General features: G+C 43.2%; 1 protein-coding gene across 1 annotated transcript in view; it reads right to left on the minus strand.

Annotated features, from left to right (window-relative positions):
* LOC126260310 (uncharacterized) overlaps positions 1–25,577 on the minus strand; it is a 351,423-nt gene that overhangs the window by 136,375 nt on the left and 189,471 nt on the right. The window contains exon 4 of the mRNA XM_049957634.1: positions 19,817–19,890. Within this exon, the coding sequence (XP_049813591.1) occupies positions 19,817–19,890 (74 nt within the window). The remainder of the gene's footprint in view (positions 1–19,816; positions 19,891–25,577) is intronic.

Below are 25,577 nucleotides of genomic sequence, written 5' to 3' on the forward strand. Positions count from 1 at the left end.
ACACAACACCCAGCCATCACGAGGCAGAGAAAATCCATGACTCCGCCGGGAATCGAACCCGGGAACCCGGGCGTGGGAAGCGAGAACGCTACCGCACGACCACGAGATGCGGGCGAAATAAGAAGAACTGGGACATTCACAGTATGATTATTTATTCGCCAAGGCAGGTGCAGGTTCCAGAACACAACCATCAAACTTCAGAAAACGACACTTAACATAAAATTCGCGAAAGTATGTTTAGTCTATAAAATAATACCCAGCTATGTACTACTTAAACCTAACTAACCTAAGGACATCACACAACACCCAGCCATCACGAGGCAGAGAAAATCCATGACTCCGCCGGGAATCGAACCCGGGAACCCGGGCGTGGGAAGGGAGAACGCTACCGCACGACCACGAGATGCGGGCGAAATAAGAAGAACTGGGACATTCACAGTATGATTATTTATTCGCCAAGGCAGGTGCAGGTTCCAGAACACAACCATCAAACTTCAGAAAACGACACTTAACATAAAATTCGCGAAAGTATGTTTAGTCTATAAAATAATACCCAGCTATGTAATCATCTGCAACCAAAAGTTTCTTTAAAGGTAAGCGTGTAAGAACAATTTTGCAGGAGGAAAATAAAGAAATAAACCCATTGAAGATGGCGCAAAAAGTTCTGAAACGTGTCTGGGTGAAAACAAAACTGCAAAGGCTTCTTGCATAATGCGGATTTGATCTGCAGTATACGATGCGATGAGCGATGCATCTCGTGGTACGACGCAGAAGCATCCCGCATTGGTGGAGCGCATAGAAAAGTAGCTGAAGCGACTTGAGTGGTTCACACTGGGACGACAGCGATACGACACCGACACGTTCCGCTGTCGTAACTGCTGGCACGACACAGAACTACTTGTTACTCCACGTAACTTTGACATATGATACAAATTTGGAGTCATCAGATATGCCTCGAAAAAAATTATTTTTATACATGAAGCAAAGCTACATCCGTCTCTCATAGAGTCTCTCATAGAGTCGTAAAACTAAAATAGGCTACTTTACACTGTCACAAGTAAGCACAGACTACGGTAATTTACCTAGTAGCTTTTGCCAATTAATATCGTAACCGCATTACCTTCATATTGGGTATGTTGCATACGTATTTGGCGTTACCTCATTTTGATCGTTTTATTTGTGTAGGCGATCAGTATCTTAATAGAGATCCCTAAAGAGTCAGGATACATAAAGGGGCCGCATATGGAAAATTTTTTTCTACCTAGTTATCCTTCTGTCTTAAAAATAAACAGTACTTATAGCAAAACTGAAATTGTCATGTTTAATTCAGGTTTTATTTGAAAATGGTTGATTGGTAACAAGAAACAGAGGGATGTGTAGTAGAAATTGAAAAAACAATACAGATTTATCATGTAACGCTAGAAAACGGAATTTTTTCAAGAAAAAAGTTTAAAAAGACAGCGAAAAACAAACACCTACCAAACATTGGTTTAATAGTTCGTCGAGCTTATACAAATCATTCATAAACAACTTCAGCACTTATCAATAATAACAGGAAACTCTTCCCTGTGACCGTGAGGAAGAACATTCTATTGCCTACAAAACAACAATACTAATAATATAAATTTTGTTCCGTCTTACTGACAAGCGCCGACACGAAGATGAAGAACGCAAGACTAGAGAAGGCTGTGAGACGACGTCAGCCAATAGTTCGCTGACTAGGACCGCCCGCACCACGACAGGAGCGGCCTCTACAAGAAGAGAATAAAAGGGCCGCTCCTGCCAGCCTCCACCGCACAGTACTAGACCCAGCCTAGAAGAGGGTGCGACGATTGCAGTTATTAGTGATCCATAGCCACTGCTTGCATGGAAATTGTCTATAGCGAAAGACATGGACTGGTAGCATGTCGCCCATCGCATGCGAAACCGTTGTATATTCAAAGTTGTGTATGGTGTCACCAAATTCCTCCACTATTTGTATGGCAGAAAATTCTACTTAGTAACGGATGACAAATATTTGCAGTGCTTGTTTCATCCGACGAAACTGGTTCCTGTACGAACTGGCCAAAATTTACAATGATGGGCTTTGTTGTTGTCTCAAAACCTGCACGAGATTGTGTATCGTCCGACAGCTGAACATGGTAATGATGACGCGCTTTCACGTTTTCCGATTCGCCCTGGTACAGACTTTGACGCTTCTGCTGCATCTTGTTGTCACATCGATGCTCAGGATTATGAATTGCTTGAATCTTTTCCGCTAAACTACAAGAAAATTGCGCGGGCCACGAACGCTGATTCAGATTTGAACGTTTTGCTAACATTCGCACATCTTGGCCCCGTTTCTTGCATGGCATAAAGAAATCTGTAGTGCGCCGATACTTTGCCCGTCGACATAGCCTCGCTGTATAGAAAGATGTGATTCTTGTTCAAAATGACAGTGGACAGTCACGTGTGTTGATCTCTAAAGCTTTGCAAAAAGAAGTGTTGCAGTTTCTTCACCAGGGACGCTGGGGGGTTGTTCGTACGAAACAGTTAGCGCGTCGACACTACTTGGCTGCGTATGGACACCCAAATAGAACAGATGACGTCACAGTGTCACGCATGTGTTGGAAATCAGTCTGCTCTGCCACAATAATTCTCTGCGTGGCCTAGGTCCCAGTCGCCATGGCAACGTGTGCACATCGAATTTGCAGGACCTTTTTGGAACACTCGCTCGTTGATTGTGGTTGACTCATATAGCAAGTTTCCTTTTGCTGTGCCAATGAACTGAACAACGTCACGCAACACAATTCAGGTGTTGTCCTCTATTTTTAGCCTAGAAGGTTTATTTGAAGTAATAGTGTCAGACAACGGACCTCAAGTCACCTCAAATGAATGTGAAATATTCTGTGAACGCTATGGCATACAGCACCTATCTAGTGCACCGTTCCATCCACAGTCAAACGACGAAGCGGAACGTTTTGTCAGAACCTTCAGGCAGCAGAAGGCCAAACTCCGCTCCGCACACACCAGGTATCAAGCACTGCAACTGTTTCTCGTCTCATATCGCTCGCACCCACGAGATGGACCATCGCTGGCGGAATTGCTTTACAGGGTTTTTAGAGGCAGCAGACGGTGGGCGCGAGGCGAGATAGTCTGTCGACTTGGCACTTGCATGTGTGTTATTACAGATCCAGATGGCTTGCAGCACTGGCATCAACGTCGCCCCCGTCATGTGCACGATGACCTTTCAGTGTCTGTTCCCAGATTCACGGGCCCAGAGGACAGCGCGGCCACAGCAGCCGCCAGAGGGTGTCATCGCGACACCGTGGGACGATCCCATGGAGCCTTCGCCTCCTACGCCTCCTCTCGTCCTGCAGATGGGGCTGGACCCGCCCACACCGCAGCAGTCGCCGCCTTCTTCACCTAGTTCCTGGAATTAGTAGATGGACGCGTACCCTTCTGGTCGTTTTCCGGGGGACATTTCCGCCAGAGCGCAGTCCGGATGGTGGGGTACGACCGGTCCCGCGAGGCACCCACCCTCCTGCCTCCCCCGCCGTGGTCGCACTCCCTACCCGACGACGGTCCGTCGCTTTGGGGGGAGCAATGTTCCGACGTATCGACAAGCGCCTGCGAGAAGATGAAGAACATAAGAGAAGAGGAGGCTGTGAGACGTCGTCAGCCAGTAGCCCGCTGACTAGGACCGCACCACGACAGTAGCGGCCTCTACAAGAAGAGAATATAAGCGCCGCTCAGTACTAAGACCCGTCCTAGCAGAAGGTGTTACCATTGTAGTTATTAGTGATCCATATCCATTGCTTGTATGGACATTTTCTACAGCGAAAGTTATTGACTATTTGCATGTCGCCCACCGCTAGCGACACCGCTTCTGACGGTACGTCACATAAATATTGACATTTTTAGCGGTTGTAAATCGTAGTTTACGTATTTTATGAATATAATTAGTGTAAAAGATATAGTTAATGTTCTTGAAACAGCTGATATGCAGCGATAGCATCTTTATTTAATGTCTATGAAAATAAAAAAGGATCGAAAGAGGAGGCCGAGGAGGAAGGACGTATTTTGTGGTACACACACTGTTTTGTTTCGCTAAACGCAAGGCAGCCATTGAGCGGTTACACATATTTTATGTAAGTTATTCGTATTTATTGCTAAAACAAACTTGTTATTATTTGTTATTATTATTACAAAATGAATTTCTTTGTAATAGTTGTGACCTCAAATGCTCGCAGTGGCTAATTATTTTTAATAAGCATTTTTTCAGTAATTTGCGCTGCGAGAAGCTCATCTTCCGATGCAGCCTCTGGTCGGCCATTACGCGCCGAAGTATTAATTTATTTTTCAGTGTTAACAGTAACTGTAAATGCGAGATATTTCGTTATAAGAACCTTTTTAAATTGCAACAGATAATTAATTTACGTTAAAGTTCATGTTTTAAAACTATACAGATTCCATGATCAGTAAGTTTTATCTTGACCGCTCCACAGCAACAATTGAAATTCTCTCAAGCCTTGCTTTGCAATCAGTAAATAGAAATTAACAAAATTACATTCAATTCAGTTAACGGTAACTATATTTTAGTCATCACGTTCAAAATCTAAAGTTGGTACATGAATAACTGAGGCCCATCAAGAACCAGTTTCATATGTATTTATGCACGTAAATAAAAGTGATAAGAAAAGACAATATCCCTGAGAGAAAGAATCATGCTGATAAATTATATATATATATATATATATATATATATATATATATATATATATATATATATATATATATATATATATATATATATATGTGTGTGTGTGTGTGTGTGTGTGTGTGTGTGTAAATTTTTTGTATGTGACGTAACGAATGACAACGACGTCACAAGCTGTACATTCAAAGTTAAGTATTGTCAGTCTCCTTTCTTGTGATAAAAGCTATTAAAGTGATTTGCTTGAATTGTTGCGTAGCATTCCGAGAACGCAGCATCCTTTAAGCACCCTATACGAGACCAGTGGGCAGGAACCCACAAATTTTTCGTGTTTGTGTATGTAAACTCTACTTGCATCAAAAGAAATTGCTTTGGTTACATAAAAGCGCAGAAGTTACGCCGTCAACTAACTTTTATTAATTATGAAACGCCACTTATGTATAGAATACACAATGGACGGGTACTGAACGATGTGCGGTTTTAATCATCTGCAAGACAAACAAGCAAGCAAAAAACACATAGAAGTCGTCGACTCCCAGTGTCTCCCTCACACGTATTCATTTAGTTTCTTTCCCTACCAGTGCTACCAATACTACCAGTAATCCTACCATATACTAAGTCACTTACATGTTGTACTAACACAACTGAACCGTAGTTTTGGTAGAGCGCAGCTCTAGTCTCTCACTCAGTTTCAAACTACAGCTTTCAGTTTTTGAGTATAAAAATGAAAAACCGCTGTTTTTAGATTCGCGTGTGTTGTCCACTATGCAGTCTTCCTCATTCGATTCTGAGACAACCAGCCGGAAAAAAAATTTTTTTCGCAACTTATAGTCCCATATCGTAGCTAGATTCCGAATGGTTTTCTTTTCGCTACTCGCCATAGTTATTTTGATACTTGGAAAATAAGTAAAACACCGGCTACAATTAGAAAAGTTTGCAGTGAAAAATATCACCACTACATAGTCAAAGTTTGATACATTTTATGCAATACATTGCTGTGTACGAAATATAGCTAACATATCAAAATTGTTTTCAATCGTGGAAGGACAGCCATACCTCTTTTCGCTGTCGAGAGAAAACGTGAGATGTATTGGAAGTTGTGTCCGATGAGATTGGCAGCTATGTGCTGACTACTGCTCGGAGTGCGTGTTCCTCTTTTATGTATACTGCTCACACAAGCCAAAGCCGGAAATGAGTAATCTTACTGGAACAAAAATACACCGGGAGTCATCAGCTGGTGACGCTGACTGGCTGTTCTTTTTCAGTCTGTGCTTCTTGATTTCAGGAAACTTTGCGAACAGGGATAAAAGAGATCTGAAGGCCAAATTTCTGTTACTTCTGAATGAGCAGCTGGACAAAACAGAGAAGGATATGTTGGGATTGTCCTTATCATGATGCGCTTCTTCTATTTTCAAATGGCTCTGAGCACTATGGGACTTAATTTCTGAGGTCATCAGTCCCCTAGAACTTAGAACTACTTAAACCTAACTAACTTAAGGACATCACACACATCCATGCCCGAGGCAGGATTCGAACCTGCGACCGTAGCGGTCGCGCGGTTCCAGACTGTAGCGCCTAGAACCGCTCGGCCACCACGGCCGGCCTTCTTCTATTTTTAAAGGCTTTTTCTACCTCTACACAGTGTTCAACACCCACTGCTACATCATCAATTGTGATTGATCTCACTTCAAATTAAGCAACGTTTCTTCTGAATACTCTTCAAGCTGAATTATATGCTACTCTGCTAAAGTCAACGGTTGTAGAAATACTATCCTAGCTTTATTAATTTGTAAACATTATTTATATATGTACCAAAATGAATAAAATACTGTACTAGGTGTTTTTACCAAAAATAAACTTTTTGTAGCGATGCTTTTAACGTCGCTAAAACATGCACCATATTACTGGAGCCATGGCGGCTTCCTTTCATCTTTTCCTCACCATTCATTTGCTGGCGTCACGCTAGGTGGCATGAATTACCCGTAGCTTCCTGCTTGTTATCGCTGGTGCGCAGTCCTGAAAACACGCCGGAGATTGTGGAGTTGGGAGTATCTGGGTACGTGGCGAGAGGGAGAACACGGAAAGTGGTCGACCCATCGGCTCTGTGGGCTGTTAGCTCTATTTGTGCAGAGACTGGTTAGCTGCGAGTGTACCGCTAGTGGCTGCATCGAAGTTTTCACCACGCCCTTCAGTGTGCCTCAACTGAATTGCCTTCCCCTATGTCCATGCTGTGCGATTTTGGATGCTGGCGTTTTGCACTGAGCTGAAATTACAGCATAACGACTTCTCGGTGTAGCAATGACCGTTCTGAAATCTAAGTGCCATGGAAGAGAGCCTTACTTGTAAGTGCTACCAGTTAAGTACCACCTCCTAGAGCTGTTAGTTTTACGAGTTGCAGGTCTGCTGTTTGGGGCGGCGCTCGGCCGCGGGGGACCTGCAGCTGTTACACACCAGCGTGGTGGTTTTCGAGAGTGTTTGTGGCTGCCCGGCATACCTCAGTGGAATTCCTAACATTTGGAAACTTTGAGCTTACTTTCTCTATCTGTCAATTTCTGAGATGTTTTTCTAATGATTTCACCATCATTTCCGTATTGCTACACGTAAATCCTTATTGCTGCATGTAAACAACAATCTTGCCGGATAGTAACTGTTGGCAGTTAACATTCATGGTTAGTCTGTTCTGAAGACTGAATGTTTGGACTTCTGATTTAGTAATCACCCCTGCAGATACCTCTTTCAATGGCTAGCATGGTTAATATAGAAATTAATTTAAATTTCCTTTTTTAAAACCCTTTTAAGAGTCAAAAGCGGTGATTTGTTGTTGAAGTTTTGATAAAGTAATTCTTTCAATTTTTCTAAGACCAAATTGCTTTAATTAGGAAATGTGTTACCTTATTATCTTACAATTTCGTGTTTATTGCTGATTTCGTGATTGTGGCTTGAAGACTTTGATCAGTGGCTTAAACCGATTATTTGTAAAAAATAAAATGGAACAAAAATAAAATAAAATAGTCCTGTTCCTCTTTAAATAAGAGGTGGAGCCCCTCCACGCCCACACCGGCATGATGGCCAGCTCAAAAGGTCTACTGCCATCTCTGCAATAAGGGTTAGTTTTTACTAAAGTGAGCTGTCGCAGGATGTGGGTACTGCGATGATTGCGTACGTCTGGTTAAGGTTAACCATTAATACGCGCTCATCTGGAGATAGATTGAGTCGAAAGTCGAACGAAGGGTAGCGGGTTGAAGGTCCTGTTGCTCATACTTTGACATTATATTTTGTTTATTAGTGTAATGTGGGTCGTAAATAAAGGTGAAATGTCGAAGGTCAGCCCTTCCACGTGTCGTTTTCCTTTCCCATCTTATGTAAGGGGCCGGCCACGGTGGCCGAGCGGTTCTGGGCGCTTCAGTCCGGAACCGCGCGACTGCTACGGTCGCAGGTTCGAATCCTGCCTCGGGCATGGGCGTATGTGATGTCCTTAGGTTAGTTAGGTTTAAGTAGTTCTAAGTTCTAGGGGACTGATGACCTCAGATGTTAAGTCCCATAGTGCTCAGAACCATTTGAACCATTTTTATGTAAGGGGATTTCAGTTTCCTTTGTGTAATGAAAAGCTTCTCAGCAGGAGAAACGGTAAGTCGGAAGTTTGTGTCCTGTTTTCTCAGAGTAGGTGATACCAGTTGCTCCAAAAACTTTCTGGACTTGTTCGGTAGAATTCATGGGATTTGCTTTCATGTTGAGAGCTCACGAGAAACCGCAGCCGAACTACACTCCTGGAAATGGAAAAAAGAACACATTGACACCGGTGTGTCAGACCCACCATACTTGCTCCGGACACTGCGAGAGGGCTGTACAAGCAATGATCACACGCACGGCACAGCGGACACACCAGGAACCGCGGTGTTGGCCGTCGAATGGCGCTAGCTGCGCAGCATTTGTGCACCGCCGCCGTCAGTGTCAGCCAGTTCGCCGTGGCATACGGAGCTCCATCGCAGTCTTTAACACTGGTAGCACGCCGCGACAGCGTGGACGTGAACCGTATGTGCAGTTGACGGACTTTGAGCGAGGGCGTATAGTGGGCATGCGGGAGGCCGGGTGGACGTACCGCCGAATTGCTCAACACGTGGGGCGTGAGGTCTCCACAGTACATCGATGTTGTCGCCAGTGGTCGGCGGAAGGTGCACGTGCCCGTCGACCTGGGACCGGACCGCAGCGACGCACGGATGCACGCCAAGACCGTAGGATCCTACGCAGTGTCGTAGGGGACCGCACCGCCACTTCCCAGCAAATTAGGGACACTGTTGCTCCTGGGGTATCGGCGAGGACCATTCGCAACCGTCTCCATGAAGCTGGGCTACGGTCCCGCACACCGTTAGGCCGTCTTCCGCTCAAGCCCCAACATCGTGCAGCCCGCCTCCAGTGGTGTCGCGACAGGCGTGAATGGAGGGACGAATGGAGACGTGTCGTCTTCAGCGATGAGAGTCGCTTCTGCCTTGGTGCCAATGATGGTCGTATGCGTGTTTGGCGCCGTGCAGGTGAGCGCCACAATCAGGACTGCATACGACCGAGACACACAGGGTCAACACCCGGCATCATGGTGTGGGGAGCGATCTCCTACACTGGCCGTACACCACTGGTGATCGTCGAGGGGACACTGAATAGTGCACGGTACATCCAAACCGTCATCGAACCCATCGTTCTACCATTCCTAGACCGGCAAGGGAACTTGCTGTTCCAACAGGACAGTGCACGTCCGCATGTATCCCGTGCCACCCAACGTGCTCTAGAAGGTGTAAGTCAACTACCCTGGCCAGCACGATCTCCGGATCTGTCCCCCATTGAGCATGTTTGGGACTGGATGAAGCGTCGTCTCACGCGGTCTGCACGTCCAGCACGAACGCTGGTCCAACTGAGGCGCCAGGTGGAAATGGCATGGCAAGCCGTTCCACAGGACTACATCCAGCATCTCTACGATCGTCTCCATGGGAGAATAGCAGCCTGCATTGCTGCGAAAGGTGGATATACACTGTACTAGTGCCGACATTGTGCATGCTCTGTTGCCTGTGTCTATGTGCCTGTGGTTCTGTCAGTGTGATCATATGATGTATCTGACCCCAGGAATGTGTCAATAAAGTTTCCCCTTCTTGGGACAATGAATTCACGGTGTTCTTATTTCAATTTCCAGGAGTGTATGTTAGATATTCCAACAGTGTAGTATTTCGGTTTTCTGAGCTTTAAATAATGCTAAGCCACAATAGCGTCTTCTTCAGAAGAGGGTTCCCCATTGCGACTGAGGCAGAAACGTGATTTGTGCTGTCTTGTTGCTCGTCTTATTGCCCCAGTAAGTAGACAACTGTTGCTTCGACAAGTGTCATGTCGCGCGACTTTTATTGCATCGTGTCTTGTCCCATATCGTATGGTCTCAAAGCGAACAGTGCATAAGAGACTGATGCACCGTACAGGGTGTCTCTAAAGTCACTATCCATTTCCATGAAAACATAAATTTGTTTTTCTTTTCTCTGCAGATACTGGTACGTTCGTACAAAAGAAAGGGATGCCATTGTTTGTGCACGGGTACGCGGATTCTAATATGAAGACGACAGAGCCGTAAATTCCACAAACCAGCCCAATCAAGAACACACATTTGTCTACTTGTGAACAAATTTAAGAGTCCCGGCTGTGTGGCCGGCCGTGGTGGCAGAGCAGTTCTAGGCGCTTCCGTCCGGAACCGCGCGACTGCTACGGTCGCAGATTCGAATCCTGCCTGGGGCATGGATGTGTGTGATGTCCTTAGGTTAGCTAGGTTTAAGTAGTTCTAAGTTATAGGGGACTGATGACCTCAGATGTTAAGTCCCATAGTGCTCAGAGCCATTTGAATCATTTGAACCGGTTGTGTGTGTGGTGAGGCACGTCATGGACGACCGCGCTTATCGGCGGAAACACTGCAGCAGGTTGAAACTGCCAATGATAGGAGTCCTAATGCATCAACTCGACGCCTCAGTGGGGAACTGAATGTCCCTCACAACACTCTGTGGAAAATCCTACGTTTCACTCTACGAAAAGTCCTCATCACATTCAGATACTGCACCATCTTGAGGACGATGATTTCGTCTGTTATCGGGCAATGTGCTACGACCTCATGCAATCTGCAGAGAACGAGAATTTAATGGACAACATTTTATTCTCAGATGGAGCCACTGCCACCTTTCTGGGAAAGTGCATAGAGACAACAGCCGAATATGGGCTTATGAAGGAGCACTTGACATATCGGAGCGGGAACGTGATACAACGATGGTCAATGTTTGGCAAAAGCTAAACTGTATGGCCCATTTTTCTTTGCCAAAAGGTCAATAACAGGTAAAAATGGTTGAAATGGCTCTGAGCACTATGGGACTTAACGTCTGAGGTCATTAGTCCCCTATAACTTAGAACTACTTAAACCTAACTAACCTAAGGACGTCACACACATCCATGCCCGAGGCAGGATTCGAAGCTGCGACCGTAGCAGTCACGCGGTTCCAAACTGAAGCGCCTAGAACCGCTCGGCCACACCGGCCAGCAATAACAGGTAACAGCTATCTCGACATGTTAGAACCGTTGCTTGAACCGCATCTTCAGGATATGGCACACGGGATACAGTTGTGTTTCAACGAGGTGGTGCACCTCCACATTTTGCACACGTCATCAGTGATTACCTGGACAGAACCTTTCCAGGAAGGTGGATAGGCAGAGGATCACCTCGGCTGTGGGCTCCCCGTTCACCAGACCTTACTCCTTTAGACTTTTTTGCGTGGGGGTACATAAAGTCCAAAGAGTACACTAGCAAACGGAAAGGTCAACCTGATCTGAGGTATCGTGTAAGGGAAGCAGCAGGCCACTACTGAAAAATGGAGGGTGCGTTTCGACCTAGATGGCGGGCATGTAGAACTGCAGTAGAAAATGTGTAAATCTTCACAATAACTTCGTTTTTTAATCACTGTCTTCCTTCACTGAAATGGATAGTGACTTTGGAGACTCACTATATGTTGTAAAACTCGTAAATGTGCAGCAGCGAAGAAAACTCAAAGTGAATCCCTTGGCATTACGAGAGATCGGCTTGCGGAGGGAGAGGCGGTGATGAGTGTTCTGACAGACTGTGTCGGATAGCCGGCGAGCGAGGGCTGTGAGGAATGCAGGCAGCTGAGCATCGGATGCAGGCTTTCCCCGAGGCCGTAGCGCGCTCGCTCGGCTGAAAAGGTGGAGACGACTCAATGGCGGCCAAGTTGACTGAAATGAAAGATGAATATTATACTTTCAGCAAATCTACGATTCAGACCCTACAAACATGATACAGCAAAATCAAGTTCACCAGAAAAATCGTGGCCGTGCGGTTCTAGGCGCTTCAGTCGCAGGTTCGAATCCTGCCTCGGGCATGGATGTGTGTGATGTCCTTAAGTTCGTTAGGTTTAAGTAGTTCTAAGTTCTAGGGGACTGATGACCACAGATGTTAAGTCTCATAGTGCTCAGAGCAATTTCAACCATTTTTGAACCAGAAAAATCTTGGTCGTGAGATGAGGTCATTGCAACTTAAGAAAGGCGAAATTGTTTTAACTAAGATAAATTATAAAATTAATAACAACTTGAAGCACTGGAGCAATATTATCATCTGATGCGTCATATGAAAGTTGACGACGTCATTAAGCATCAAAACAAGGTACTTATCCTGTTGGGCATGTGTGTAAAGAAAAACAGACGCTTTTATGAAAAGCTGATATGCAAATGTTCCAATACTATAAACACACTTGGTATGAAGGCAGCACGAGCTTCCCAGATCATTACCTTATATTCCTAGTGGGTGGTTAACCATAATCTACTCTCTAATACGTGTTTGTAATTTTACGTAAGTTATGTCACGTTGTAAAACTGGATGAAGACATGCTTCATGGACTCTGTTAACAACACGTTCAACACTGAATTGTTAATCTTAGGTCGCAAAATGTCTGCAATGATTTTGCCTACTTTCTACTACCAAACATATTAGCTTTAAATTTGAAAGTTGATCATTATATAAGTGTCTAACTTGGATTCAGTAATGTGTGACACTCACAGAAAACATTTAAGGACGAGCGGTATAGCGCACGTATTCATTTGTCTGTAGTCTTTTTTGTCGTTGGTCTCTTGTCAGCGTCTTTGTGCGTTGGTTGTTAACTGGCGAGTTTGTCGCTCAGGCAGCTGGGTGAGATAAATACTTTTTATTGGATTTAGATTATATGACTGTGTTTCCAGTCACTAATTTTCCACGACTACACAATCTATAATTTGTGTGTGTGGAATTTGAGGCTCCTGTGAACTGTAATTATTTGTTGCAATTGATGTTTCAATTCCTTGTAGTCAAGATAACGAACTTTATTTTACATCACCTTTGACAGAGGGGAACTCCACTTTCTGACTTTGAATGTTTGCTGTTGATTTTCGAGAATTAAATGCACTTCACTCATACAGGCTTCTATATTCTATGCTCTGTTCACACTACATACATTACTTATTATTTAATAGTGTTTGGGTAGCTCAGTCGGTAGAGCACTTACCTGTGAAAGTCGAAGGTTACGAATCTTGGTCCTGACACAGTTTTAATCTGACAGGAAGTTTCATACTATTTAACAGCTTTTTCTTAGGAATCTACAGTTTGTGTGTGGCCATCATGCACATATGTGGGAGAATTATTTAATAAATACTTATTTAGTTTAATCTATAAGACTCTTGTTCTGCCAACATTATTAATCGGCCGGCCGGAGTGGCCGAGCGGTTCTAGGCGCTACAGTCTGGAACCGCGCGACCGCTACGGTTGAACATTATTAATCCTATGGAATTTCTTCAATCAATTTACCTATTTTCGTAGTATTCGCTAACTTGTCACCTTATTAGATAAGGGTTTGAAGACTAGTTCTGTACTAGCCTTTTATCTGTGGATTCGGCCACATAAGTGTACAGCACATATAATGCTCAAATTCTCCTCCCGCTCTCTGTGTCCATCTCCTCCTGCTCCCCCTCTCTTTCCATCTCCTTCTTCTCACGTCCCTCTGTCACTCGCTACTCCCCACACCTTTCCATCTTCTTCTCTGTCCTGTCTCTCCCATCTTCTCCTCGTCACTCTGTCCATCTCCCCTGTCTCTCTATCCGTCTCCTCCTCCTCCTCTCTCTGTTCATCTCTTTTCCCTCTCCATCTCATGCTTCATCATCTCTACGTCCATCTCCTCTCTCTGTCCCAATCCTTTTTTCTCCCTTTCTTTATCTCCTTCTCCCACTCTCTCCTTCTCTCCTCCTCCCACTCGCAACTCTTCTCTCTGTCCATCTTCTCCTCCCCCCTCTATATCTCTTCCTCAACTCTTTGTCCAGCCCCTCCTGCCACTTCTCTCTGCCCATATTCTACTCCCTCATCTCCTCCTCCTACTCTCTCCACATTCTCATCCCTGTTCATCTCCTCCTCCCACTCTCTCTACCTCTTCCTTAACCCTTTCTGTCCACCTCTTTATTCCCCTCCCACCTCTCTATTCACTGCATCCACCCACCTCTATCTGTCCATCTCCTGCTCCCATCTTTCTGTCCATCTCCTCTTTCCCTCTTCTCTCTCCATTTTATCATCCCACCTCTCACTCATCCTTAAAACAACCACATCTACATTCCATCTTCTACACCCACATCTGTGGAAATCTCCTCCTCCACCTCTCTCTGTCTGTCTAATCCTCCTCCCTCTCAATATTCATCTCCTTCTGCACCCTTTCTCTCCCCATCTGCACATGTAGCTCTTGCAATGTGTGCCAATACTATGTGCACAATGCATCTGTTGTGAAGGACATCTTAGATATCAGGGGTTGAAAACACTTTTCACCCATATCTCCTCCCCTATGGGTGGCAGGTAGTTCTAATTGTGACGGTGCTGACTCCCAGATAACAAGTAGCATGTGTTTTAAAAATCTGGTCGAAATCGATCCAATGATTTAGGGGATGCTGGACATAAGACACCCATTTTCATACATTTTATGCTAGCCTTTTCCCTACAGCGTCACATATGCCATCTACACATACACTGCACACATCTTCTCCTCCCCCTCTCTGTGTCTACCTTCTCCTTCCCTGTCCACCCCATCCTCCCTGCTGTCACTATACATCCTCTCCCCCTTGATGACTTGCGCCCCATCTGTCAAACTCCTCCTCCTCACTCTTTCTGTCCATCTCGTTTCTCCCCCTTTTTTCGTCCATCTCCTCCACTTCCTGTCTCTGACATATCTTCCACTCCTTCCCTCTGTCCATATCCTTCTTCCTCTTTTTCTCTCAGCCTACCACCCCTCTACACCTTCCACCTGCCTCTTGCATCTCCCCCTCCTCCACCTTCTCCCTGTCCATCTTCTCCTCCCCCTCTTTTGACCATCTCTTCTTCCCTCTGTGTATATCTCCTCCTCTCTGTCCATCTCATCCTCCCTTCCTCTCTCATCATCCTCTCTCCCCATCTCTGTGTCGTCACCTTCTCCCTTCTCTCTCTCCATCTCCTCCTTACCCCTTTCCCCTCTACCTTATCCTTCCGCTCTCACTATCGATCTCGTCCTCCATCTTGCTCACCTGTGGCCATCTGCATATGCAGCCTCATTAAGGCATGCCAATACCACCCCCACAACACACTTACTTCCCCTCTATCTACCCATCTCCATCTGTCTGCTCTCTGTGTCCATATAATTCTCCCTCTATCTCGTTGTCTATCCGCTCCTCACCCTCTTTCTGTCCATTCCCATCTCCCTCTGTCTGTCCGTCACCTCCTCCCCCCTCTCTGTCTGTCCATCTTATCGAAAGACGAAACAATTAACTGAGAAATACAGCAACGAGCAGCCCATAGGAAAATAGCAATCCAGATGCTAAACCCACTGTTGTGGTGTTCTAATAGAAGTTGCAAAGTAAAGATGCCCTACAGAAGTGTTTTAGAGCCTATAACAAGGTATGGATGGGAGTGCTGGGACCTTACTGGAAAAAAATAATAACATATCGAGAGTTGTAGTAATGGACTGTCTCAGAAGACAGAGAGCGAGACCATGTAAAATATGCAGCGATTAGGGAAATGACCAGACTCACAGATAGAAGATCAGCTCGTGTGGTATGGGAATTCAATTAGAATGACAGATGACAGATGACCAAAGAAGATCAACCTCAGGGAAGAAGGAGAAGACAGAAAGTTGCTTGAGGAGACTGGGTAAGGGTGTCCACGTGAAAAAGAGGAATAGAAGCAGACAAGGAATCATGTGAAGACAGAAACCGAGATATGTGGAATACGACTACAGCTGTAGGAGCCCCACAGGAGAGAAAGGATATATGCAGAAGTTAAAAATGACGTGGTGTGTTTTTGGTAGAATGAACTTTGCTTTCGAAACTAAGCTTCAGACATCTGTGGAACAGAAACTTCACAATCTACATTGCAGATCTACACTTACGACAGAAAGACAAGGACAGTTCATGGGAAACTCATTTAAAAAACAACAACTGATTGACGCTCAGAGAGCAATGTAGAGATGCATGTCGGGAGGTTTTAGATGAGAAGGGGAAACAAATAAATGATCAGGGAAAAAAGTTCGAGTGGAAGACGTGTTTATGTCCGTAACTGGAACTAAACTGAGGCGAAAGTGACATGTATCAGGTGAACGGATGGCAGATGGTCTAAGCAGGTTTTTGCTGGACTTGAAGAAATAAGAAGATATCCAGACGACCACCAATTGGGATGTGAAAATGCGTGAAATCTTATGGGACTTAACTGCTAAGGTCATCAGTCTCTACGCTTACACACTACTTAACCTAAATTATCCTAAGGACAAACACACACACCCATGCCCGAGGGAGTACTCGAACCTCCGCCGGGACCAGCCGCACAGTCCATGACTGCAGCGCCCCGGACCGCTCGGCTAATCCCCCGCGACACCACCTATTGTAAATTGGGTAAATTATATTAGGAAAAATGCAGAAACAACATGGATGTATATAGCTATAAAAACTGGAGAGGCCATTATCCGGCAGTGGTTGTGGAATGTATGTTTACTTGTTTTATCTGGCGATTTTCTTCGAATTAGGAGTTCCCTTACGGCTTAAAAGGAGTTTTAAAGTACAACAAATTTAATATACAGTTGAGAAACTTCCACCAGTTGCGAGATGTTTTTCTTCTTAGGTAGATTGTCCAAGAGTTTCCATAGCTGCACATTTTCTGTACATTCGTGAATTGAAATGAAATGTCGTGTGGCTAGGGCCTCCCGGCCGGTAGACCTGATCACCTGGTGCAAGTCTTTTGAGGTGACGCCACTTCGGCGACTTGAGCCTCCATTAGGATCAAATGGGGATGATGAAGACGACACAAACACCCAGTCCCTGAACGGAGAAAATCTCCAACCCAGCCGGGTATCGAACACAGGTCCCCCGGCATGACAAGCCGGCGCGCTGTCCACGCATCTACGGTGGTGGACATTCGTAAATTGGCAGCCCGCCACAGGTTCGCACAGTTAACACTAAAAATCTACGGCCGGATGACTTACAAAATTGCAAACACAGAACTTACGTTGAATCAGTCAGTCTGTTAATAAAAACCGTCCCAAAATACTTACGGTTGTTCTTGTGATTATCCTTTACATACAGAAAAAATACGGCGAGAGATCCTAATATATAATATATAGTGGGGATCGTGCATGTAATTTTTTTTTTCTTTTGGTGTGATGTACACGAATGTTTGAGTTGCTCTGAATCTCATACGGTTTGTCGAGAAAAAATTATTTTTTGTTAATATTGCAAGATGCTTAAACAGACGATTACAAGATTTGCGTGTATGAACAACACATATAATGATAAATACCATCTTTTACGCTATGTATACACTTTCCTTAAGTGAGAAATTGCCCTCAATATTATTTTGAAGGATATCATTAACAAAAATATGAGAAATATGTTGTTTCTGGGTAATATGTCCCGTAACTGAGTGTTATTCACATGACAAATACAACTGAAACTAAACGTTTGGAAGGTCTGCTATATGTTCTTTTCCAGTTCAAGTTCTCATCAATATGCACAAACAAGAAATTATTTCTATGGGTACAGGGCAAGATCAGAGGCAGTCGATTTGAACAAAACTGTCAGCATATTTTACAAGGCATGATAAACTGCTTTCTCGGTTGATGTTTGCTTTCTAGGTTTGGCAACTTTACACTCATTATACAGAGAGTGAAGATTTCTGTACCCAGAGTGCAACATCCTTAAGTGGCATGTTGCAACACTGCTGTTCAGCACACCCTTACCTTTGACTGTGAAGTCTGTTAACGTGGTAAAATGTCTTATTATATGATGTTCTCCCGTATTATATGGCTACTGCTTTTAATTATAGCTAGCTTGAGTTTAATTTCATTGAATAATAAAGTCAAAGGACAACCTTTTTACGATTGCGTGTTTGGTCACTAAATCTACGTTTGTCCATGTTGAGGGTTGTACTCTTTCTATTCCTTCTAATACAGAACCAACGTTTGTTACATATTTTATGTTTTAACTATGTATCACAAATATATATTTAAGACAAATATTTGAAAACGGAAATTTAAACAATGAATTCATTCCACCAGGTTCTTAAGTCAAATGGGTACTACATTAAATGAAATCCTTAAGGAAATTACAAGAAACGTTTAACTTCAATTCAGTACCGTTAAAACAGAAAATACCTGATGATTAAGAATATACATGAATCTGTGTTCCAATAGCAATATCTCGTTAATTTTTTTAAAATGATTTCTGTAGTGTCGTTTTTAACATCAAATTGTCACAGTCTCTCTCACGTAGTATATTTCGTCGACCAACGTCAGAGATACGACAGGACGATATTCTGAGGGCACAACACCAGGAAAGTCTCATCAATAGTTAACTCTAAACAAGCCTTGTTTTGAGCGCCATTTTATTTTTACTGCGCAGTAGAATTGATTGTGATGTGTTTTAAATGTCCAGTTTGCAAGTTTGTGAACGGTTAACAAGTTCAAAGGAGCCACAGCAATGGAAGTAACCGAACACACCGCTAGAAGACAGTCATTTCATGTGAAGAACGTGAACAGTTATTTAGAAATTTTTATGTGAACAGCAGACCAACAAACGAAGTGAATATTTTCCCACATTAAGTTTTCCTTTTCTTCCCCCGGGGGATGATCACAGAAGATGCCAAGACTGTAAAGCAAACATGGAAACACCGTCTGAACAGGCCTTGAAGGCCGATCGGTACCGACCGGCCGCCGGGTCGTCCTCATCCCTTAGGCGTCACCAGATGCGGATACGGAGGGGCATGTGGTCAGCACACTGCTCTCCCGGCCGTTGTCAGTTTACGTAATCGGTGCCGCTACTTCTCAGTCATGTAGTTTCTTAACAGACCTCACAAGGGCTGAGAACAACTTTAATATCTGTGTGTACTTTTTATGAAGTTTTCATATTGCCATTGTAGAGTGAATATGATATTTCTATCTCGAAACATGTCGCTTCATTGAATAATTTAAATAAGGCAGCAATGACTGATAGCGGTCTTTGAAAAACAATTTCACACTTATTAACCTAGTTTTCATTCTGAGATGCATAATGTGTGTTTGTGGAGACACTAGTTGACAAATAATTGGGATCTGTGTGTCCGTAACTCTGCACGGCATGTGATTTCTGGTTGGTTGTGTCTGTATCTGTGCATTTGAGAATTAAGATAAGCTCAAAACAGCTAGTAGCGAGTGATAAAGAACGCATTTGATCTAACAGCCTGGTGGACTCGATGTCGTTCTCTAAATTTCTCGAGGCTACGGTACCCACCCAGACGAAGTCTGTCGATACTCTAAACCTTCGAGTGGCAGCCTACGAGACAGAAAGTCTGCGTCCAGAAACGGAGAGGTCTTTCAGGATCAGTGAAACTAGTTACTTCAGAAGTGAGCGTATTGGGTCGTTTGTATCTCAGCACTACATCGCTGCGTCACTGAAATGTTGCTGTAATACGCTAAGAGTAAGGTAGATTTCACTGTGTAAGCAGTGACAATAAGCGTACATAGTAGTGCGAATCTGAGAAGTTCTCAGCAAGTTATGTCGTTAGAATTGGATTGGTGGCGCGGCTGGACTCACCTCGAAGCTGAGCAGGCCGCTGTGGTCCTGGTCCAGCGTGTTGAACACGTAGTGAGCGTAGTGGCCGGCGTTCGCTGCAACAGCACAGAAACCGGCGTCAGGACGCGACGTGCAAAGCGCCGGCATCAGCCGCGTTCTCACACAACTCACTGGAAAATGAACGACTGCAAAGGCCTCACGTACAAACACTATATCTGAACATGATTAAAATCGTCTTTACGTTCATATTCAGCTCTCACAAAGGAACCTTTCTGAATGGCCGATTGCAAATTTTCTTAATATTTGTAGCCTGTTTAACGAAAAACAGCAAAAAAATAATCTATCTTAAAGTGGAAAACGATCTGGAGCACTTTACACAGTAACGTTCTACCATTCAATATATAGGGTGTAAATTTTAAGTTGACAAACCAGAATAACTTGAAAAATAAGCTTCACACGAAAAAAGTGTAGAATATGAAGTTGATTATTTTCGAGGGGGACATCTGAAAAATGGCTCTCAGCACTAAGGGACTCAACATCTGAGGTCATCAGTGCCCTAGAACTTAGGACTACTTAAACGTAACTGATCTAAATACATCACACACAGCCATGCCCGATGCAGGATTCGAACCTGCGACCGTAGTGGTCGCGCGGTTCCAGACTGTAGTGCCTAGAACCGCTCGGCCACCCCAGCCGGCAGGGGGACATCTGCTGGTGCTAAAATTAGCCCGCCATCCCAGCCCCCTGGGGGTGGGGCGGGAGGCAACTTTAAAATTTCAAATGGGAACCCCCATTTTTTATTGCACAATCAGACTATGCATAAAAAACCACGTACATTTTGTCTTAGACATTTCTTTTGATACTTGGTAGTTGGCGCTGTAATTCAAGAAAATCTATGTTCTCATTTTTTCCTGGAAAATGGTTACGGATAAATAAAAAATACTTATTTACTTATTTTGATTCGCATCTCTCCCTCTCCCAATAGGGTGCGGTTTGAGAGAGAGGAGTTAGAGTTTTACAAATGTTGATCCAAACATTAATTCCTTCCGAAGATTCGGATAAGTTTGGTTTGTTTCGTGGTCATGAGGCTACACAACTTTTAATTATCAAACAAATCAACTGAGTAGCTAACTAACTAACCAAACATCCTACTTACTAACGAGTCAACTCATTTTTTATTTATCCGTAACCATTTTCCACGTAAAAATGAGAACATGGATCTTCTTGAATCACAGCGCCAACTACCAAGAACCAAAACAAATGTTTAAGACAAAATGTACGTAGTTTTTTATGTAGAATCTGATTCTGCAATAAAAAATGGGGGCTCCTATTTGAAATTTTAAAGTTGCCTCCCTCGCCACCCCCCAGGGGGTCCCCATCGAAAATAATCACCTTAGGATGAACACATTTTCGTGTGAAGCTTATTTTTTGAGTTATTCTGGTTTGTCAACTTAAAATTTGCACCCTGTATAAACATGTACTACATCAATGTCAGCGAAAAAATAGCAAACAACGAAAAATTATGCAACTTGCACCTCAGCACAAATTTCATATTCTAAACATGTTGCCTCGCTGATACGTTACTTCAAAGAGTTTCAAATGCGGAACGGAATCTGAGATCTGGTCGCACATGTGAGGGAGGCTGTGATCATAAACTGCACGATGTCATACTGTATCGGCATAAGGAAAAAGAGAAGGCTGCAAAAGATGCGACACCCACGATCCATTAAGAACGCAGGAATTCGAATGAGTCGCCATAAGGCTACTTACATAATTCAAAATCGACCTGCCGTTTCGAACGATTGTTACTCACACGTACAAATAGAAAATCATACAGTAATATTCCATAAGAAATAATGCTTTTGTATAAATTGCACGTTTATGAACAAATGGAAACGTTAAATAACAAACATCGATTCATGATTTTTTAAAATGAAATGATATTTTTATTTGAATCTACTGCTCGTATGACAGCAAATTAATATTTTATACAGAATTAGGAAGTATTTCTTCCTCAAATAAAAAAATGTATCCCTCAATAATACTGCAAGGTTCAATATTTGTTATGTACTTTTCCAGCTATTAATTATTATGGAATTTAAATACGAGGGTGAGTCAAATGAAAACCTTAAATTTTTTTAAATATTATTTATTGTGCAGAAGTGGTACAAAGCTGTATCACTTTTCCACATAATCTCCCCCACGCTCAATGCAAGTCCTCCATTCCTTTAGAAAACAATTCTTTTGGTAATCCGCACAACCACTCATGCACCGCGTGGCGTCCCTCTTCGTCAGAACGGAACTTCTTTCCTCCCATTGCTTCTTTGAGTAGTCCAAACATATGGAAATCACTTAGGGCAAGGTCTGCTGAGTATGATGGATGAGAAAGACACTCAAAATGCAGGTCTGTGATTGTTGCAACTGTTGTACGGGCAGTGTAGGGCCTTGCATTGTCATGTTGCATAAGGACACCTGCTGACAGCAATCCACGTCGCTTTGATTTGATTGCAGGGGGCAGACGATTTTTTAGGAGATCTGTGTATGATGCACTGGTGACAGTGGTCCCTCTAGGCATGTAATGCTCAAAAATGACGCCTTTTTCGTCCCAAAAGAGAGTCAGCATAACCCTCCCTGCTGATGATTCTGTTAGAAACTTCTTTGGTTTTGGTGATGAGGAAAGGCGCCATTCCGTACTCGCTCTCTTCGTTTCCGGTTGGTGGAAGTGAACCCATGTTTCATCCCCAGTAACGATTATTGCAAGGAAACCATCACCTTCTCGTTCAAAGTGCCGAGGAAGTTCTTCACAAGCATCAACACGTCGTTCTCTCATTTAAGGAGTCAGCTGCCGTGGTACCCGTCTAGCAGACACGTTGTGAAAATGGAGCACATCATGCACAATGTGGTGTGCTGACCTATGACTAATCCGTAAATATGTTGCAATGTCATTCAGTGTCACTCGGCGGTTTTCCTTCACTGTGGCCTCAACTGCTGCAATGTTCTGTGGACTCACAACTCGTTGTGCCTGACCTAGACGAGGAGCATCTTCCTCTGAAGTCACACCATTTGCGAACTTCCTGCTAGTAGACTTGCTGCTGTGACAAACATGCATCGCCGTACTGAACCTTCATTCGTCGATGAATTTCAATAGGCTTCACACTTTCACTACGCAAAAAACGAATAACAAAACGCTGTTCTTCCTTGGTGCAAGTCGCAAGTTGGGCGGCCATGTTTATAATGATACTGCGACGGTGTGTGTGCTTCTGCACTATGCTGCCACCTACAGGCCATTCTGCACGCTGTTTGTAGTAGCACGCTTACCAACTTACAGGATAACGGCGCGAAATTTCGATTTGTTATTACAAATTTAAGATTTTCATTTTTCGTAAAAAACAGTTGTTAGTAGCAAGATTCGAACCAGTGATTTCACAGCTGTACTCTTAGCCCTGGCCTGAAGACGAGTTCTTAAATAACAAAGTTTAAAATTGCGCCTTACTTTCCATGCACTGACTTTCATATGTTATGACTATGAAATTTTCAAAGAGGCCCAATACTTAACCTACCCTTGTTAGTTGTATTCGAGAAAGGTTTAAGTCACAACGTTATAGCTTCTTCTAAAAATCCTCATACATGACGCGTTTCAGTCATCGGCATCTTCAGATTCGTGACATAAACAAATGACATATTTCAGCCACATGACGCGTTTCAGTCATCAGCATCTTCAGATTCGTGGCATAAACAAATGACATATTTCAGCCACCCACGCAGTTTAACGTGAAATCAAGCAATTTAAATCAATACACGAGTAAATAAGGTATCTGCTGCCATAAAGTAGACAGACAACAGAAATTTCAACAGCCAAATTCTCGGATTCGTGACCACTATCGAAACAGAGTGGCAACTGATAGGAGTATCGTGGAAAGCACAAAGAAAAGAAAAGTGTTTTGACACTATATGATGGAAGCTTTACATCTGAATGTTTACAAATTGTGAGTTTTCGAGATAAAGCTATTGTATGAAAGATTTTATGCCAAAGAAGAGTCAAAATAATATTTAATAACACCGAACGCAACGTTCTAGTATGTTACACCTTTTTATTCTTCAGTGTCTAATGCCGTTAAACAACGTACATTTTGTATTTTTACATGAAACAGAGCTGATAATATTCTTACTTTTTTTTACTTCACAAAAAATTTCTGTGAGAGTTTTTGTTGTTAAGTGTACCTGCAATTTTATCCAGACTTTCATATAATACGAGGAGGTTCTGCGCAGAAACGGCAGGGTGACAAACGTGTGCAAAACGTCGACAAGAAGGAAGGACAGGCTGATAGGACTTGTGTTAAGCATAAGGGAGTATCATTCATGGTAGTACTAGAGGAAGCTGTTGAGGATAAAAATTGTGTGGAAAGAAACATATGCAACGAATAACTGAGGACGTAGAGTGCACGCGCTACTACTCTAAGATGAAGAGGTTGCCATTGGACAGGAAATCGTTACAAGTCGCAAACCAGTCAGAAGATTAATGAACCCACAACAATATTAAGAGTTCTTGTATGTGGCATACATAGTCTCGTTTCTCAAACTAATTCTCTAGTGCCGAAAGAAATGCAGATCAGCTTTCTTTTACATATGAAAGAACTGTGAAAATACCTTTAACTGCTCTTTCTTTTAAGTCTCGGTCAAATAATATGATTACTTTGTTAAGGGAAGTATCTACGTATCTGATAGAAATCTCTTTTCCTTTAAGATGTCGGTCTGTCATTACAACCTTACTCTTGGTATCATAAAACATTAATTTTGCTGTAATTTTGAGTATATGCCATTATTTGGGTTTACGTGGGCTTCATTTTGTACTCATTACTCATACTACTGAGGTATCATGATACTACAAAGTACCTTTGGACGTTATACTTCGGCCATCTCGTGAAAAGTAATTTTTTCTGTATGTTTCCCAATATTTGGAACAGTTGCCACTCTGTATCCACATAGCTCACATATTCAACAGTTTTCGTTACTTCACTATTTTGAGCTGATGGCCTTTCTGCAACTTGTTACTGATTTGGATATTTTGTTGTTTTTTGTATTCATGAATTACCAGACTTTATTTTACTACTGATGTTCCACGCCAGTTAGCTTGCAAGTGTGAAAACTACACAACAAAAAAGATCGCGACGTCTGAATATGTCGATGCTTTATAAGTGAAGTGACTGTGCGACCTCTTACCTATGACCAGACAACAGAGCGAGGTGGCGCAATGGTCAGCACACAGGACTCCCATTCGGGAGGACCCCTGGTACAAACCCGCGTCCGGCTATATTGATTCCCAGCCGTGATTCCCCTAAATCGCTTTAGGTAAACACCGGAATGTTTCCTTCGAAAGGACGCGGCCGAATTCCTTCCCTATCCTTCCCTAATCGGGTGGGACCGACGAACTAACTATCCGGTTTGCTCTTCCAAATCAACCAACCAACCAGAATAGAGATAAGCAGAATTAGGCCGGAAAAATGAATAACCGCAAAAAGAAACTTATTTACGTAAAAATTATTACGTGAACTGTTTTATAATCTATACGAATCGCGTGTAAAAATAAAATTGTATTATTCTAGGTTAAATCCACTGAAGATGTTGTAATGTAAATGATGAAACACATCTGCAACACAAATAAACATTCTGCACAAAAAAGGCATTTTTATACTTCTTGCGGATAATGTTCACGAAAACAAAGTTGTCTTATTTTGCGCTCGCGACCACTAATCGGGACAGGTGTTCGAGGCAGTAGAGCTAT

Source organism: Schistocerca nitens, chromosome 5, assembly GCF_023898315.1.
Source record: "Schistocerca nitens isolate TAMUIC-IGC-003100 chromosome 5, iqSchNite1.1, whole genome shotgun sequence".
Lineage (NCBI taxonomy): Eukaryota > Metazoa > Arthropoda > Insecta > Orthoptera > Acrididae > Schistocerca > Schistocerca nitens.